The following is an 18,434-nucleotide window of genomic DNA, read 5'->3' as shown; positions in this document are numbered from 1 at the left end:
GTTTCCTGATCTACAGTACCTCATTGTCAATCTTAAGTTTGGTCGCTAGGTCCAATGGGGTGCCAGAGGTGACTCCTTCACAGACAGTGAAATGGGTCCTAAATTTGATATGGGTGGGCAGCAAGCAACAAAGCAGGCCTTCTCAGATGGCACAGTTTAGTGGGACACCAAGCTACGTGAGTGCACCAAGTGCACTCACGTTACCCTGCACCCAATATTGGCACATGTTATAAAATATTAGCCTATGTGTATAATTTAATTCACTGCTCTCACTCATTTCTCCCTTTAAATGTTCTACTTCTGCAGGCTACTGTATACCATGAACTTGACAAAATATTGTATCAATAGAGCCAACAACAGCACTTCAGCAGGTATTCCAGCAGACATTCTGATGCCTATCAAATCTACACTAAACTCCACACATTCCTGATTTCAGAGAAAAATTTATTTGACCACATCTTTACAATTCTGCGCCATCAACACTGGTTTCCATTAAAGGCTCGGATACAATATAAAATCAACTGTCTCACCATCAAAGCACCTGACTCAGATAGTCCTCGCTAGCTAGCAGATCTGAAACTTTTAGGAGGCACGAATGAGAGTCCAGGATCAAGATCACTCTTCAATTGCAAAAACCGAAATTCAGAACAACCCAAGCCCTTATGCAATCAGCCTTTGTGCAGGAGCGACAATCTAGAACATACTGCTTATCCAACTAAGAACACTGTCCTTACAAAAACAGCTACAAACCTATCTTTTCAAGTTGCAATTTAAGAGTGGGAGGGGATGGAATGGGAGTTTCAAGCACTCAAGAGAAATCAGCTTACTAAAGACTGATTAAGACAGCCCCTCTTAATCAATGGTCATGTTTGCATTCTCTTGCTCCCTTCCCCTATCTCAGATTGACACCAGGTCCTCAGTATGGGATATCATTCCCTTTACCCCCACTCCGTTTTCAAACTTGAGATTGATAACGGGTCATTGGGACAGGGTTGCCTTCACTGTTTTTGCCTACAGTTGGATTTCCACTCTCAACTTCAGTACTTTCCCTAGGTAGTCCAACACTTCTACTTCTACTCATGTTTGCTTCTCTGTACACATATGATCTCACATTTCCTCAAATATAATACGTAAGGCGATCTAATACCGCTTATTACAGTAGTGCTATAGAAAAATATAAATACATAAATAGAATTAGAGCCTAGGCTGGTGTGGTATTTTATTAGTATCACCATATTAGCACATCTGAAAAAGATCTGAAAACATCTCATCATTAATATATCATAAATCTTTCGTCACAGAGTCACATATTTCAACATGGGGAAAGTTTTCTCTCGCCTACACAGTACTTTGGATTGGATTCCTCATTTATATACTGCTAAAACGTAAAAACTGTTTAGTTAATCTTTTTACAAGGTACAAATATATCAACTTACGTGTCTGTGGTGAATCATTATAAATTTCTGAATATGGCCTGTGAAAGAAATTCAAAGAAAATCAGTCGAAGCACCTCACAGATCTATTGCAGTACAGTGATTTTGTATTCACATAGAAAGGATATTAACACTTTTTGAATAACATTCATCTTGAGCAGATAGATGCCTGATCCTGCCAAGCCCAAGGAGGTCATGTACTACAGGTAGTTTTTTGTAGTGAGCTCTAATACTAGCTTTTCTATTATGCCTGAAAGATAAATACATGTTCTATTGGCACATTTGGCAGCCCCAGAGACTTCCAACCAGCCGTAGCTGCAGAAAAAAAAAAAAACGTAAGTGTGTCTCAAGCACAGGAACAGAATCAAAGCTTTTGCAATGCATTTCTTTGGTGCAATTTCTGGTTTATCTAGTCATAATAATGCATCTTTAATTGGGTTAAATGGTGGAACGGGCAGAGAAATCTGCTGCCTTTTAAAGTAGTTTCTGCCTAAAACTATAATAAGTTTAATTTTTTGTGATGGGATTTTCATGACACTATGGTGATTTCCGTCCTTTGCCATGGGCAAAAAATAATATGCTAAATTTAGAAGTTTTGTCGGGGAATTTCTGAGAATATCAGTCAAATATGACAGTAACTGCTAAAAAAGCAACTACTTAGAGGGGCAGTATCTCCTATGGAAAATGTGTTATTGTCTTTGTCGACTATCTACTACTGTAAATGTACCCCCTAAATCGAGTTACATTATCAATGCAAAGAAACCAAATCTCCAAAACACGCAGGGGAGGTGTTTCCTAGAATGTTATAGACACTTTTCGAGAAAGCTTGCAACCCTTTTCGTGGCAGTCTTTCACTGGGATAACGTTGACAGACAAGGTGGCAGGAAGGTCAGCCACTATTAAGGTCTCTCTAGGGGACCCCTGGCCATCCCGATGCGGCCAATTCTTGGAGGAAGCGTTTAAATCAGCATTACAAGATCCACAGTTACTCCACAAATGTGGAGTATTTCACTGGGAGAACTTGGATCCTGGTGGATAGCGGACAAAAACATGCTAAAAATAGCACGGAAATACAGATTTCCACATGTGAGTTTCTAAAATCTCATAAGCTGGAGCAGTAGTTCCGGAACTTTTTAGAACCACAGCACACTTTTTAGAACCTACTTTAAATGGACATGAGGCAGGGCGATTTTTGAATGTACCTAAAGCATTGTGTGGTAGCCCGTTGTCATTTACATAGAGTACTTTTTTTTTTTTAAATGGCCAGTAAATTTGTTCAGACATCCAGTTTTACTGTTAAAACTGCATAGCACACAAATGAAAATGTGTGAAAATCAGGTTTCTGCGAATATTTATCATGTGTGCATCACCAAGTGTCTTGACTTGTTTTGATCCTATTAAAACTACTGTTTCCAGCACAATTCAGAATTACAAAAAAAAGTGTTTCATTTTTGCTTTCCTAACTGCTGGATACATACAGTTCATTTGCATGTATTTACATTTTGTTGTGTATTGAAAACATTCATTTGATCTTTATTTCGACATTTTTTCAGTCATAAAAGAGTACAGTTAAAACGGTTAAAACATGTATAAGACCACAGGAGATAAAATAAACATTACATAAAATCAGATTATTGAAAACAACAACATCCTACATTGTCACATAATTCACTTTAAAAACTCCTCTCACTTTGCAGTCAGAGAAAGAAAAGTAAACACCAATCCCCGTGTTAAAAGAATAATGCAGCTTGGCATTTCACCTCTATCTTTGAATCACCAGCACACAGAATTTGAAGGCATCTTTATTTATTGCTGTGACTTTCCCGACTCATCAAAAATCAACTCACGACCCACAGTTAGTATTCTCCCCCCCTCACTTCTCCTCATCACTAATATCTCTGGTGGATTTGAGGAAAAGGGGGAATTAAGCGAAGTGGTGGATCCATCAGTTCAGAGGATCAAGTACTTATATCGCTGTGGTATTTTCACAACTGGCCCGACTCTAAATTGGGCACTATCCCCAGTGCTTAGTTTCTAAAATAACAAGTGCCGGTGCCCAAAGCCCTGCTCAAAATCCAACGGCCTCCCTATTAAATGTCAATGCCGAATACCAAGGCTGCGTAGTCCTGAATCCAACCCAGAACTCTTCAATTCTCTGCCAGTCACTTCCTACCCCTTTCAGGTTCCTGCTTTCTTCTTTGGTTTTTCCATCTTTCTCATCCTCCTACTTTGCTGTTAATGTGTTTTCCCTCTCTTTCTCTCAGGAAATGTATGCCGAGGTAAAAAAACATAAGTGCCGCTCCCCAAAAATCAGAGCCAGTGCCTCAAATAAAGAACAGATTCCTGCAGGGGGGACAGATGGTAAATGTGGCATTTTTTGGAGGGTTTTGCATTCACCCTACGGTACAACATAACAGTGGTAAAATCTATCAGAAAGTTGTGAAATAATGTTGTAAGTTAAATAAAAAGAAGAAATTAAAAGTGAGGCACACTCGGTGAATGTAGTATATCTCAATTTTTTAGAAAAAAACGATAATCCAAATTTGGGTGCAATTGAGGTGTCTCCCTCTGACCTGTGGGGAGTGAATCCAAACTGGTATGATGCACCAAGGTGAAGTACTTGGCGTCCCTCAGATGCACTCCGTGTGGTCCGCGTGGGGCCTAAGAAAGCTTCCAAGAAATTTCACAAACTTTGCGTATTTGAAATCAAAAGGCTTTTCTTTAATTGATTGATGAAAGTATTTTTCAAATCATAAAACTCTTCATGTATATAGACGAAGTACATTCAATGCGTCGATAATTCAGTAAGAAGTATCCTTCAAATAATATAATAATCCCAATGCATTTCGAGTCAAGAGACTCTTCATCAGGGGATAATAATCCTGTAGACAAATCAATAAGTTAAAGTCACTGTCAAGACACAGGATCCGAGGATTACAATCATAATTCACAATAGATTTGAGGAGACCAATTGTGTTAAAAATTATTGTGTGGATAACGGTGTTTCGTTACGAAATTGCAAAAGGTGATGTGTAGTTACGTGAGGGAGGAAGTGTGCGGAGAACAAGGCTAAACACAAACGAAAAAAAGTAAAGGTAATAGCGTGACTGGAGAAAATAGATACATACGGGCGAGTGCACGGAGTTCGTGACGGTGACGGAGAGCGGGAGGGATGGTGTACACCAAAGGATCTCGTGAATATTAGGATGAAAACAAAACGGTACAGAAAACCGACCTGAGGGTTCAAAGGAAAAAGAGTAAAAAGAGTAAAGTTAGGAAAACCAGCCCACTATGCAAATAGAGAGTAGGGTTACCTATTAAGACGCGATACTACGAATCCGTTACGGTAATCAGGATACGACACTGAGGTATCTGTAAGTAAGTAAAAGGGAGGTAAAGAGCGTGCTGAAAAGAACAAGAACGCTCGGGTGAACAAAGCATCACACAAGGACGCTTACCTCTAGATCGAAGATCTCTCAGTGCGTCATGGTGCCGGAAGTAAATAAAAGGCTATCGAAGGCGCGAGTTTTAAAACGCGTCAAGAGAGTGAAGGAAAGAGAGGTAGGACTGGCGGAGAAAAGAAGGACCCGCCATATTGGACTGGTTACATTCTGAGACCATAAGGTTTCCAGATATGTGGAAGAACGAAATGTGAACGAGAAAAAATTGTAAGAGATTAAAACGGAAAGAGGTGCCGTGTCTAGAAATTATAGGACCCGATCCAAGACGGGTGCAATAAAGTGTATGCGACAAAAACATGCAATGAATGGCGAAATGAAAGCGTGAGTGCCATGTTGAAGTGTGCTGATGCGAGGGGGAGTAAAAGGATTGAAAAAGACGGTGGGAAAAATAGAAAAAGTTGAAATTTGCACACTAACATGATATGCAATGAAATCAAAATGTCAAGGCTAGAGGTACCAATAACATGGTGAAGTGATATGCAGTACCCAGATACATAGTTCACAAAAAACAACTGTATTCCAAACGGTCATTGAGCCCTTTGGGGTGACAGGAATCGAGTTTTTTTTATCCAGATAAGTTCTTGTTGCAAAAGTCTTTTATTGTTGTCGACTCCTTGTATCATATTCACGACTTCTAATACCAGAAATCTCAATTGACTGATATTGTGCCTCTCCTTGTTGAAGTGTAACGCGACCAATGATTTTTCAGATTTGGTTCTAATATTGCTCTTGTGTTCAGTGAGTCTCACCTTAATTTTACGTTCAGTCTTTCCCACATATGGTAATCCGCAAGGACATTTTAGTAAGTAGATTAGATTTTTTTAATCACATGTGGCAGTGGTATGTAGTCGGATTGGTGTTCCTTTGGTAGGATGTAGAATGCATGTGCCTTTGATGATATTGTTACAGTGACTGCAATTAAGGCAGGGAATTGTTCCTCTGTGTATGTTGATAGTTGGATTCGGAGGTTTAGATAAAAGTTCTTTCAAATTTTTTGTACGCTGATATGCGAATAATGGTTGTGAATTAAAAATACCATTAAAATCGCTTTCATTTTGGATCATTGGCCAATATTTCAGCATCACTTTTTTGATTTGTGAGCTTTTTGTTGAGTATTTGAATACGAATACTGGTCGGTTGACCATATCAGATTTCTTTGAAGAGGTTAAGAGTTGTGTACGGTCAATAGTCTCTGCTCTCTCGATGGCGTTGGTTATAACAGAGGTAGGGTATTTTCTGTCTTTGAATTTGGTAATTAAGAGTGCTTTGTTTTTGTCAAAAAATTCTTTATTAGATGAAATGCGTTTAATCCTAAGGATTTGTGAGTAAGGTAAATGCTTTTTCAGTGAAATCTAATGGCAACTGTCAAAGTGGAGGGTGTTATTTCTGTCAGTATCCTTCTTGTAAAGGTCTGTCATCAATTTGTTTCCTTGTTTCATAACAACTACGTCTAGAAATGGTATGTGATTGGGGTTAATGTTGTGGGTAAACTGGATTCTGTCATCAATGGTATTCAGAAATTTAAAAAATTGATGAAGATCAGCGGTTTCTCCCCGCCATATCAGAAAGATGTCGTCTATGTATCTCCAAAATTGTAAAATGTTATTGCACCAATTCGGATTAAATAGGATGTAGTCATGTTCTAATTTGTGCATGTAAAGGTTTGCGTAGCAAGGAGCTGCACAATTGCCCATTGAAGTTCCAGATAGTTTTTTCTTTTTTTTAAAAACTTTATTTATATGTTTTTCCAATCAACATGTACAAGTTTTTCATAGGCTAATACCTCAAGGTACAATAGCATAACGTAGCATATCACCACTTGACAGTGTCCCGAAATCATAATATTCGCCCATATCGGGCACGATAAGAAAGAGGAGAAAAGTTACATTTCTACATTTCGATATCAGTGTAGGGGGAAGGGTACGACAATATCAGGGCACTCCATCTCGCCCGATCCTGATGCTCCTGGGCGATATCAGAAGTCCCCACTGGTGACAACAGTACAAATCATACCCATAAAATTCACAGTACCTCAAAACGTGTTTAAATGGGTGTGATAGCACAACACACCTACCCAGCCCAAGTACTATATCTGCCTGAGCACGTTTGCCCACCCATCGAGCACCCAACTAGGACTATGTAGTTGACCCTGTACTAGCATCGACAGTGATGTCCTCTTGCGCAATGGGATGTGACAACAGATAATTCTTTAGAGGACCCCAGATATCCACAGGTTTGGAGTCGGAAGGTAGAAGCTCAGCGTATCTGAGCAGAGTGTCCTGACAGTGTACCATGTCCTGTATCAACTCTTTAAATTTGGGGGCCCTGCCCCTCCCCCATCTGCAGGCCACTCGTCTCTTTGCTAATAAAAGAGCAACTGTTGTAAATCTACGGTACGGTCTCCTGATTGTTTTCGTGTAACCCAATAGTGCCTGTGTTGGAGATGGACTCAGAGGGATGTCTATCATCTCAGAAAGGCCCGAATACACCTGCTGCCAATATCTAGCAACCTCCTGGCATCCCCAAGCTAGATGTAAAAAGTCCGCCGCCGGCGCGCGCCAGCGCCAACAGAGGTCATCCCCTCGGAGACCAATCCTGCACATTTGGGCGGGGGTGTAATAGAGTCTGTGTAAGAATTTATAATGAATAATCCTGAATCTACTACTGGAGGAGATCTGCTCAGTCTGTTGGCAGCAAAAGCACCAAAGCTCGTCGTCTGGGTGTGCCCAGCTCCTCCTCCCATCTAGTGCGCGCTTTGCAGGGCTCATGAACGAGTGTGGTGCGCAGTAAGTGATATAATTTAGAGACCGCGTGTGCAGGAGAGGCAGTTTTGAGCAGCTGATGTAGTGGATCCAAAGTGGGTGGTTCATCAGGGAACGCCTCCGTCACTGCCTGAATCCCACTACGTAGCCGAATATACAGAAACGTGTCCATGGGCGTAGATGTCAGGTCACCAAACATATGTGCCATTGAACGAAAGCGTCCTCCCTGATTTAAGTTTGGTCATGACTTTTTTAAACAATTGTTCCCGCAGCAGAGGCAGTAGAGGGTGATACGCTAGTGGGAGCAATGGGGAATACATCAGTGTCGTCTGGACCTTTTGCGCAATATGCCGCCAGGCTAGAACGGAGCTGGAGACAGTAGTTTGATATGCCGCCTGTGTCTCAGGTTCACTAAATAATACCCCTTCCAGCGGTATAGGGTCTGCCAGCCAAAGTTCGACCGCTACCTGGGGCATAAACGGGGGGGGGGGGTGGATCCAATAATAGACATAATGGGCCTGAGCGCTGTAATAATATAGTTCAAACTCTGGTAAACCAAAACCTCCCTGGGCGAATGGACGAGTCAAAATATCCCAGCTCAAATGAGGTCGCTTCCCCCCCCAAACCAGCCGGATCAATCCAGAACGCAAGAGTTTGAAAAAGGACTTGCCCGGGTGGTATGGGATGTTTAGAAATAGGTAAAGGAGTTTTGGAAGAATGACCATCTTGATGAGAGATGCTTGGCCCGCCATGGAGAGAGGTAGCGTGATCCATCTGGTCACGTATGTTTGAATATGGTCAATTGCACGGCCATAGTTCAACCGCATTAGTTCCTCGCGATCACGAGAGAGCATTATGCCCAGATATCTGACCTCACTGTCGCACCATTGCAAAGGATAATCAAGGGGGAAGGGTTGTGCTGCAGTGGTATGTGGGAAGATAGTGGATTTTCCCCAGTTAATGTGAATACCTGACAGAACAGCAAAGCGGATGAATTCCCTCAAAATAGGGTTAAGGTTGACGGATGGATCTCGAATGTAAAGTGTAATGTCATCCGCGTAGAGGGAGATCAGAACTTGTCTCTGAAGGCAACGCAGAGCTTTGTCCCGATGGTGTTGCTGGAGCCTGGCTGCCAGTGGTTCCATTGCCAGGGCAAATAACAGGGGAGATAGGGGGCACCCCTGGCGAGTGCCCCTTGATATCTTAAAAGCCTCAGATATCCGGACGTTCACACCGACTCTAGCCACGGGTTTATGATAAAGGATTGTGATCCACTTCATAAAGCCTATAGGTAGTCCCATGTTTCGTAGGATGCAAAGGAGATAGTCCCATTCCAATGAGTCAAAGGCTTTAGTGGCGTCTAAAAAGACCGCCACCATTGATAGGCCCGGGTCGACATTTTGTAATATCGAAAAAAGGGTACGAAGGTTGTGGGAGGTAGCCCTGCCGGGAATAAATCCCGCTTGATCGGATAACACCAGTCCCTCTAGCAACAACTGCAGACGATTAGCCAGCACCTTAGTCAGTATCTTAGCATCGCAGTTGATTAGTGAAAGGGGGCGATAAGAATCGCAATACTGAGGCGGTTTCCCAGGTTTCAGCAGAGAGGTGATTAAAGCCTCCTGCATTGATGGCGGGAGTGTCCCGGACTCATGTGCCTCCAGGAAGACCTCTCGAAGCACCGGCGCCAGTATGTCCACATAAGCCTTATAAAAATCCATGGGCAGACCGTCTAAACCGGGCGCCTTCCCAGGTGCTATCTGCCCTATTGCATCTTTAATTTCATCCAATCCAATGGGCGCTGCCAAGAATTCTCTCTGATAGTCTGGCAGCCATCCCAAAGTGAGCTCTCTCAGGTAGTCATCCATTTCCAGAGTGCCTACCCTGGTAGTGGTATAGAGTGCTGCATAGTGTGTAGTGAAAGCGGCCATGATCGATTGTATGTCACGCAGGGGTTCCCCTCCGTCACTCTCCAGCTCCAAGACAAAATTAGAACGTCGAGGGGGCCTCACGACTCCCGCCAGAAACTTCCTGGGGCACTCTCCCTGACCGTACGCCCTGGCTCTGAAGTATTTACTGCGGAAGTTAACCTCCCTATCGGCTGTGGATTTATAGTCAGTCAATGCTATTCTGTATTGAAGTTGTGCATCCACGTTGGTAGCGTAGTCTGATCGAGTTTCCAGTGAGTGCAGTGTGCGCTCCAGTGTATGTAATGTGTTACGCAATGCCCGCAGTACGCCTGAGCTCTTAGAGATACAGATACCTCGCACCGTGACCTTCAGCGCCTCCCACATAGTTGCCACACGCTCCACCGACCCCTTATTGTGTAATAGGAAGTCCTCAATGTCTTGTCCCAATTCATTATGGAAGAGTTCGTCAAGTAAAATGTTGGGTTGCAGTCGCCATGCAGGTGGTTTCCCCACTATGTCCTGTAATCGGAACCTAGCCATTACTGGGGAATGATCGGAGAACGTGCGACCTACATGCTGTACCGCAGCCAGAGACGGGGCCAGCCCCCAAGAGATTAAGATGTAGTCCAATCTAGCCCAGGAAGCGTGTGCTGTATTCCAATGTGTGCCCTCTGTTAGCGTCGGGTGTAAGTGCCGCCAAGCGTCTATGATGTCCTGAGTGTCGCATATGTCTCGCAAATATCTATGCGTGTGTGTGTAGTGATGTGCAGAGGGGTTCGATCTATCTAAGACTGGGTTAAGGACTGCGTTAAAGTCCCCTCCCCATATCAGGTATGTCGATCCTATGTCTCAGATCTTATTCCAGAGGGCAATGAAGCTGCTGGGGTCATTGCAATTAGGACCATAAGAGCAGGCCAATGTCAAATACCTGTCTTATTGCTACTTTTTCCCAGAAATTGTCAGGGGGTAATTCAGCTCTATGCCCTGCGACTGTAACCGTTCCAGACCTAACCAAAACATAAACAAGTCCCTGAGAACATCCCCTCCCACCCACACCGACATCCCAATCATGCCGGGCATCTTCCCCACCCTGTACAAACCCAAAAAACCAAATCATCAACCTGTAGGGGTACACCCGTTTTGGGGGACACAAGGGGTCCAGACCCGCCTTCCATCTCCCCCGGTATTACACCCGTTGAACGCTCGTTTCAGGAACTAGCGGCATATGCGGGAAGGGGAGGGGAGTGCCAGGGCGAACTTATGCTAAAAGATACATCACGGCAACCCTGAAATCGCTGAGACCTTACGGCTTTTAGGCAAGCAAGTTAAACTCAACATGTAGAGCAGACTCTGTCATTAATGAAAAGACATATCATGAGGTAGGACTAAGGAAAAGACCATACATGACTAATACACAAATGGTAATAAACCCTCCCATCAGTCCAGCGCAGAGGTAGGCGAGCGGGAGCGTGCTCTCCCCGAGGGAGACCGAGTAGCGTCCTGAGGTTGCTTATTGTCTTTTAGAAAGTGTTCCACTTGTGATGGATCTTGGAATAGGTGCTGCTTGCCCTGGTGGACTATTCGTAGCCTAGCCGGATATATCATAGAGTATTGGATGCCACTCTGGAGAAGTCGTTTGTTAACTGCCCCAAACTTGCGTCGCGCATCCTGCACTGACTGCGTGAAGTCCGGGTAGAAGGAGAGCGTGGTGTTCTCAAATTGGACCGGTTGTTTTTCCCGGGCAAGGCGTAGTAAGGTATCACGGTCTCTATAGTTCAGGAATCGGATGATAACAGGTCTAGGGGGGGCTCCGGGTATGGGCCGAGGGCCGAGGGAACGGTGGGCCCGCTCCACCACCAGTTGCTGGGAGAAAGCCTCCGTGCCAAAAAGGTCAGCCAATAGCTTCTCAATGAAGTGTTGCATTTTGCCCACGTTGGTGGACGCCGCCAGGCCAAAAAGGCGCACATTGTTGTGGCGCGACCGCGCTTCTAAATCTTCGTTCTTGTCGGCGTTCACCTTTAAAAGTCTCTCCATTTGTGATACTTTGGTGGCAGTGGCCGTCGCCCCATCCTCCTGCCCGGAGACCCTCTGCTCAGCTTCCTTCACTCTTTCCTCCTGCTGATCAAGGCGATGCACCACAGAGTCCAGGCGTTTGGACATATTGTCGAGCTTAGAGTCTATGGAGGTGAGACTTGTTTGCATATTGAGCAGGAGCGCCTTCCAATCCACCTCTGCGCCATCACCCCCATCAGAATCGCAGTCCTCCGGCGGCGGGTCTCGGGGCTTTTTCTTGTGGGATTCAAAGGGGAGCTTGGATTTCTTAGCGTCTGTTTTCCCCATGTCGACAATGTATGCGGGGCAGGCTCCGGCGCAGGAGATCGAGCCGGTAGCGCCCCCACCGCTCAACCGCTCCGCAGGACCCGCAAGAGCCCTACAGCGGGGTGCGGTAAGCGGCCCGCGCAGTGCTTCGCCCCACCGCCCAGGGACGTCGGGCTGTGCTGTATATTTGGCAGATGGCCTCGATGATAGAGGGGGCGACCTCCGGCTATTCGTAGCACCGAAGGCTTCCACCTGACTGAGTCACCTCCTCCCGTCTGTATTGAGGTAAGTTACTTTTCCAGATGGCGGTCTCTGCGTAGCCACAAGCCCAGGGACAAGATGGGATTTAGCGATCACCGCCTCTTCACCCCCTCGTATGCCTCGTTGTATGATGGCAGTGCGGGAACCTCCCCACTATTTTTTTTTGTTTGTGTTTAGCCTTGTTCTCCGCGCACTTCCTCCCTCACGTAACTACACATCAGCTTTTGCCATTTCGTAACGAAACACCATTATCCACACAATATTTTTAACACACTTGAGCTCCCCAAGTCTATCGTGAACTATGATTGTAAACTTCGGATCCTGTGTCTTGACAGTGACTTTAACTTATTGATTTATCTACAGGATTATTATCCCCTGATGAAGAGTCTCTTGACTCGAAATGCATTGGGATTATTATATTATTTGAAGGATACTTCTTACTGAATTATCGACGCATTGAATGTACTTCGTCTATATATATATGAAGAGTTTTATGATTTGAAAAATACTTTCATCAATCAATTAAAGAAAAGCCTTTTGATTTCAAATACGCAAAGTTTGTGAAATTTCTTGGAAGCTTTCTTAGGCCCCACGCGGACCACACGGAGTGCATCTGAGGGACGCCAAGTACTTCACCTTGGTGCATCATACCAGTAAGTTAAATAAAGACAATAGCCGACATTGGACAGCATTTATTTAGTTGGATACGCTCCTTGATTTTACCACTAGAACTTAGACAAACGTGCTGGGAGCTAGCAAGCCCTTCCCTGTGTAGGGCTTTATTTATTACGAGAGCATGTGAAATTGAATGTGAAACCCTTACTCAAGAACAGCCACTAAGGGATAATTCTGGTGGGACTAGTTATCACTAGATGTAGACCGCCTACCAGGCAATTAGTTTGTTGATAACAATTGGCATCTGTTATTTTGGCGCCAAGATGACTATCAAGTTAAACGCCAACTTCACAAATATACATGTTGTTGAACAAGTTACTTATCTTCGGTAATGTCTTATCTAGTACACCCAATCTAGCCGCAGATTCCTTGCCATAGAATTATCCCCAGGCGCCAGACTATATTTGGAAATTTGCCTATACAGTCACCACACAGGAGCGCAGACGTCAGTTACGCTTCTCAATTTTCCACGCCAGAAGTGCGGAGCCAAGAAGCACATTTACCACTGTTGAGGAATACCAGGGCCCTGAAAGGGGAAAGTCAAGTCCCTAGATATCTGTTCTGAGAGCAAGGAGGATGGGTAGGTCGGTAAGGAATCTGTGGCTTGACGGGGTCTCTACCAGATAAGGCATTAACAAAGGTAAGTAGCTTTTTCATCTGATAGAGACCTCCAGCCATAGACACCTTACCTTAGAATAGATACCCAAGCAATACCTCTCCGAAGGTGGGTCTGTGGACCAATTTCACACAAAGAAGTCCTGCAGGACCAAAAAGGCAAAATACCCATTCCTACGGACCTGACTGCCCAGGCAGTAGTCCTTGGTAAATGTGTGCCAGGAGGCCCACGTTATTGACTGGCAGATATCCAGGACCAGAACTCCATGTGCGAATGCAATGGTCGTTGCTTTGGCTCTGGTGAAATGAGCACGCAAACCTTCAGGGGGTTGCTTTTTGGCCAATGCGTAGTTGATCTTAATGCAAAGCACGATCAATCTAGAAATGGTCTGCTTCTGGACGGTCCATCCTTTCTTCGCTCCAACATACCCCACAGAGAGTTGGTCATCCACCGGGAACTCTCGTGTGCAGTAAAGGTAGAACAACAATGCTTTTTTGGGGTCCAGGAAGTGGAGTCGCTCTTCTACTTTAGAGGGATGTGAAGGAGAGTAAAAAGTAGGCTAAGGGATGGACTGGCCTACATGAAATGTAATGACCACTTTTGGAAGAAAGGAGGCTCTTGCGCAAAGCACCAGTTTGTCAGGATAGATGGTGAGGTAAGGAGGCTTAGCTGACAAGACCTGAAGTTCACGGACCCTTCAGGCAGATGTTATCGCCACAAGGAAGGCTGTCTTGTACGTAAGGAGCCTGAGGGGGCAATTATGAAGGGAACACACATATGAAATGTCAAAACAACATTCAGATCCCACAGAGGCATGCTTAATGGTGATGGAGGGAACATATGCTGAAGACCTTTTAAGAATCTATTTACAACAGGGGATTTGAAAAGGGATGGCTTATCAGGCAACCACAAAAAAGCAGAGATAGCCCTTGAATGTGCCTAGAGCAGAATCCTGTTGCGCAAGAGAAAGAATTAAAAGATGGACCAGGAAAAAGGGGCAGAAAGGGGTTCAATGTGTTTTTCTGAACACCATGCCAACAATTTTTGCTGCCAGCAGGAGTATATCGTCTTGGTGGAGGAATGCCTGGCTGCCATGATAATGTCACAGACTTCAGGAGGAAGGTCAGAAGCTGTCAACTGCTGCATTCAAATCTCCAGACAAGAAGGCAAAGAGTTGCATGGGTTGAGTAAAGCACCCTTACCCTGTTGCTGCGACATAAGATACCCCCGAACGGGCAGCCTGATCGGAGGACCGATAGACATGCTCAATAGCTCGGGATACCAAACTGTCCGTGCCTAGGCTGAAGCCAGAAAAATGACTTGGGCCCAGTCATTCCTGATCTTCTTGAGAACTCTGGGCAGGACTGGTGTGGTCGGAAAGGCATACAGGAGGCCTGAGCTCCACTCTAGACGAAAGGCGCCTCAGAGCTAAAGCTGCCTTGGAAATTCCAGCATGCAGAACTGCTGACATTTCGCGTGCTTGGCAGTTGAGAACAGATCTATCCAAAGCTCTCCCCACTGCTGAAAGAGACCTTGCATCACCTCCGGATGGAGACGCCATTTGTGATCCATTAGGCATCTTCGGCTGAGTACGTCCACTCTGGCGTTCAGAGATCCTGCTAGGTATTGACCCACCAGCGATATGCCCTGACATTCCAGCAATGTCCAGAGATGCAGTGCCTCTTGACAAAGGGTCCACATCCCCGCCCTGTTTGTTTCAATATCACATGGCGGTGGTGTTGCCCGTAAACACCTGAACCCGCCTTCTGTTGATGGAGGGTAGAAAGGCTTTCAACGCCAATCCAATCCCCCGGAGCTCCAACATGCTGATGTGGAGTCCAGATTCCACCGAAGACCAGAGTCCTCTGAGCTCTACCTCTCCCAGAGTCTGCCCTATCCTAGGAATGATGCATCTGTCACCACTGTCAGATCTGGTTGGGGAAAGGAGAGGGGTCTGCTGGTGACCCACTTGTGGTTTGTTAGCCACTACTACAGATTTTTCCCAGTTCCCTCCAAGATTTAGACCATGTTGGAGAGATTCCCCTGATGCTGCACCTACTGGTACTTTAGGTTCCACTGCAGAGCCCGCATATGCCAGCGGGCATGTCCCACCAACAGGATGCAAGAGGCCATGAGTCGCAGCAGCCTCAGAGTCAGTCTCACCAAAATCCAGGATAAAGGCTGAAACTTTGGTATCACATCCTGAATATCATGGAATCGCAATTTGGGAGGATAAGCCTGAAAATGCACCGTGTCCAGAACAGCTGTAATGAAAGTGAGCGTCTGAGGAGCAGTTAGGTGTGACTTTGGCATGTTAATAGTGAACCCAGCAAATACAAAACATCCACCGTAGTCTGGAGGTGGGAGACAAAAGCCTGAGGCGAGCCCACCTTCAACAGCCAGTCATCGAGATAGGGGTAGACTGGCACCCCTGGTCTCCACATATGAGCAGCAACCACCAATATCTTCTTGGTGAACACCAGAGGTAACACCTGTGGCCTGGCAGGATGGGTAAGTGGAAGTATGTGTCCTGCAAAAACAAAGCTACCATCCAGTCTCCTGGGTCCAGGACAGACAGGACGTGAGCCAGGGTGAGCGTCTTGAACGTCTCCTTCTTGAAGAAGTAATTGAGAGGGCATAGGTCTAGGATAGGATGAAGGCCTCCCTCTTTTTTGGCAGCAAGTAGTAGCGGAAATGGCTACCACAACCTACTTCTGGTGTTGGTAACCTCTCCCATGGGTTCCTTTGACAAGAGACCCGCAACTTCCTTGCAGAGAAGAGACAAATGATTCTCTGTGACCAGGTCGTAAGATGGCGGCATGGGAGAGCGGTTGTCATGAAGGGGAGGGAGTAGCCCCTTAGGACGATTTACAAAACGAATCTGTCAGATGTTATGGATCGCCAGCGGGGCATGTAATGGTGAATCCTGCCGACAGCTGGGTGCCCATGATGGTATAAGGGCAGATTAGGAGGGTTTGGAACCTGCGGCTGCCATGGGGTTGGTGGACTGTCCTGACCGCTGGCTGCCCGACCCACGGCGTCAGTGGGTCCTGAGTCCTCAGCCATCCAGAGGTTAGGGAGCATGCACGGCGCAGTGTCTGGGAGGGTAGAGGCGTGGTGGGAAGCCCCTTCCAAAGCCACGAAAGGAGTGAAAGGCGGATTGTGGGTGATGGGGGCCATGAAGAGGCCCAAGGACTTGTCGGTAGCCCTACTGTTGTTAAAGTGCTGTAGCGCCAAATCCGCCTTGTCTCCGAAGGGTACCGGAGCCATCACAGGGCATGTCCATAAGAGACAAAAACTTAGAAGAGACTAAGGGGTAGCTCTTCTTGGACCTGCGCTGACTGGCTAGGAAAGAAAAGAACTGACGTCCGCATGTCTGGGTGATGCCTATATAGGCATCATAAACGCCACTTCCGGCATGGACAACGATACACAGAGCTGAATGACGCCACCTACCGGCACACAGGATTGCTGCTCACAAAAAGATTTTAGCATCCAGTCTGATGCCTGGGGATAATTCTAAGGTAGGAAATCAGCGGCTAGAAGTCTCTTTCAGATATGTTATGTTAACTTGTAAGTACATTGAAAACCTGTCAGTATTAGGAATGTAACTGAGGGAATTGTTTCATTACAAGCTGTTTTAAAAAAAGTACAGCTCACAACTTTATCAGATGATCACAGCTTCTGAATTTGCAACTGTGACATCAATTCTATGTCAGGACCGGAGGCTCAGATTATGCCTAGTCTTTCTCCGCTTTATTAACAAATAAAGCTCACAGCAGCCCAAAAGACATATTTATAAAAAACTTTTCAATGCATCAAAAGTAAACATGAACAAAGAAACATCAACTCCCATAACGCCAAGGGAGGTGTCCAACAACATAGTCCTTCCACAGTGTCCATAACCAACACGTAGTCCTTTCACTCTGTTTGCCCCTCCTCTTTCTTCACTGCTTCGCAGCCAGTTAAGTCTCAACTTTTCTTCCATGTTTCTTACAATTTTGGTCTGTTTCTATACTGTTATTGCCCGATGCTATTACGCGTACTGCGTTAGCCAGGGGACTGTTTTTAATTGCAATTATCGGTTTTGTTTTCTTTACAGGTTCCCTACAGGCCACGTGAGCGTTTCGCGCTCCATACGTGGCTGGCACCATTGCAGTTGAGGTGCTTTGCAGGCCCGCTAGGGGGACTCGCTTGTCTCGTTGATCTCGCACTGCGGCTCCTCAGAGGAGCCGCGCTGCGAGTAACAAGTCCGTTGAGCCTTGTCCCCGCTGTCCTCGCCTGATGCGGGTTCACGGGTTGTATTTCCCTGCTAATTACTTGACGAACCAGCAGGGTTCTGTACAGCGGAATCTTTCCGTGGTTGACGCTTACGGACGTTTTTTTTAAATTGCACACAAGATCCTTGGCACAGCGCACATTGAGGCAGTAAGCCCTGTCAGTTCTCTGAGGGCTTTTCTGGCGTGCTGCAAGTGGGTGCAAGCCTTATTGCGGTCCTTGGGGCTGCCTGGTAAGAATTGCAGTCCTCCGGTCTGCTGAATTTTGGTCTGGGTTACCCAGCCTGTATTTTAAGAGCACAGCGCTTTGAAAAACGGGAAACTGACACATTAATTTATTCATTTATTTAATTATTTCACAAAATCATATTAATGGAGGCACAAAATGATTCATATGAGGATAAGGAGGTCCAGGAATACTTACCTTGGGACGATGAGTTCTATGATGCCATGGACTCCTCTATTTATAGGGTGGTCAACGAAGTAGTTGGGCCTATGGAGCAACGCCTGTCAGACAGAATCGTTCAAGAGTACACAAAATTAGCGAAAACGCACGCAGAGCTCCCTGCGCCCCCGGCTGACCCCGCTACTGGGGAAGGCCCTCCACCACCCAAAAAAGTGCTCTGAAGGAGTAGATAGGGATGCGTTTGCATGCCTTCCTGGAAAAAGTAAAGTCTTCCTCCCCTAACCCCCACCCCCTCTGCCCCCCCTGGAAACCGG

General features: G+C 45.6%; 1 protein-coding gene across 4 annotated transcripts in view; it reads right to left on the bottom strand.

Moving 5' to 3' along the window:
* Window positions 1–18,434, bottom strand: part of GTF2IRD1 (GTF2I repeat domain containing 1) — a 1,036,986-nt gene that overhangs the window by 89,662 nt on the left and 928,890 nt on the right. For all 4 annotated transcript variants that reach the window (XM_085649787.1, XM_085649789.1, XM_085649788.1 and 1 more), the window contains one exon: window positions 1,437–1,474. In XM_085649787.1, coding sequence (XP_085505913.1) covers window positions 1,437–1,474 — 38 coding nt within the window. The remainder of the gene's footprint in view (window positions 1–1,436; window positions 1,475–18,434) is intronic.

This window comes from Triturus cristatus, chromosome 3_2 (genome assembly GCF_964204655.1).
Source record: "Triturus cristatus chromosome 3_2, aTriCri1.1, whole genome shotgun sequence".
Classification (NCBI taxonomy): domain Eukaryota; kingdom Metazoa; phylum Chordata; class Amphibia; order Caudata; family Salamandridae; genus Triturus; species Triturus cristatus.
This window is presented reverse-complemented; position numbering and strand designations above follow the sequence as displayed.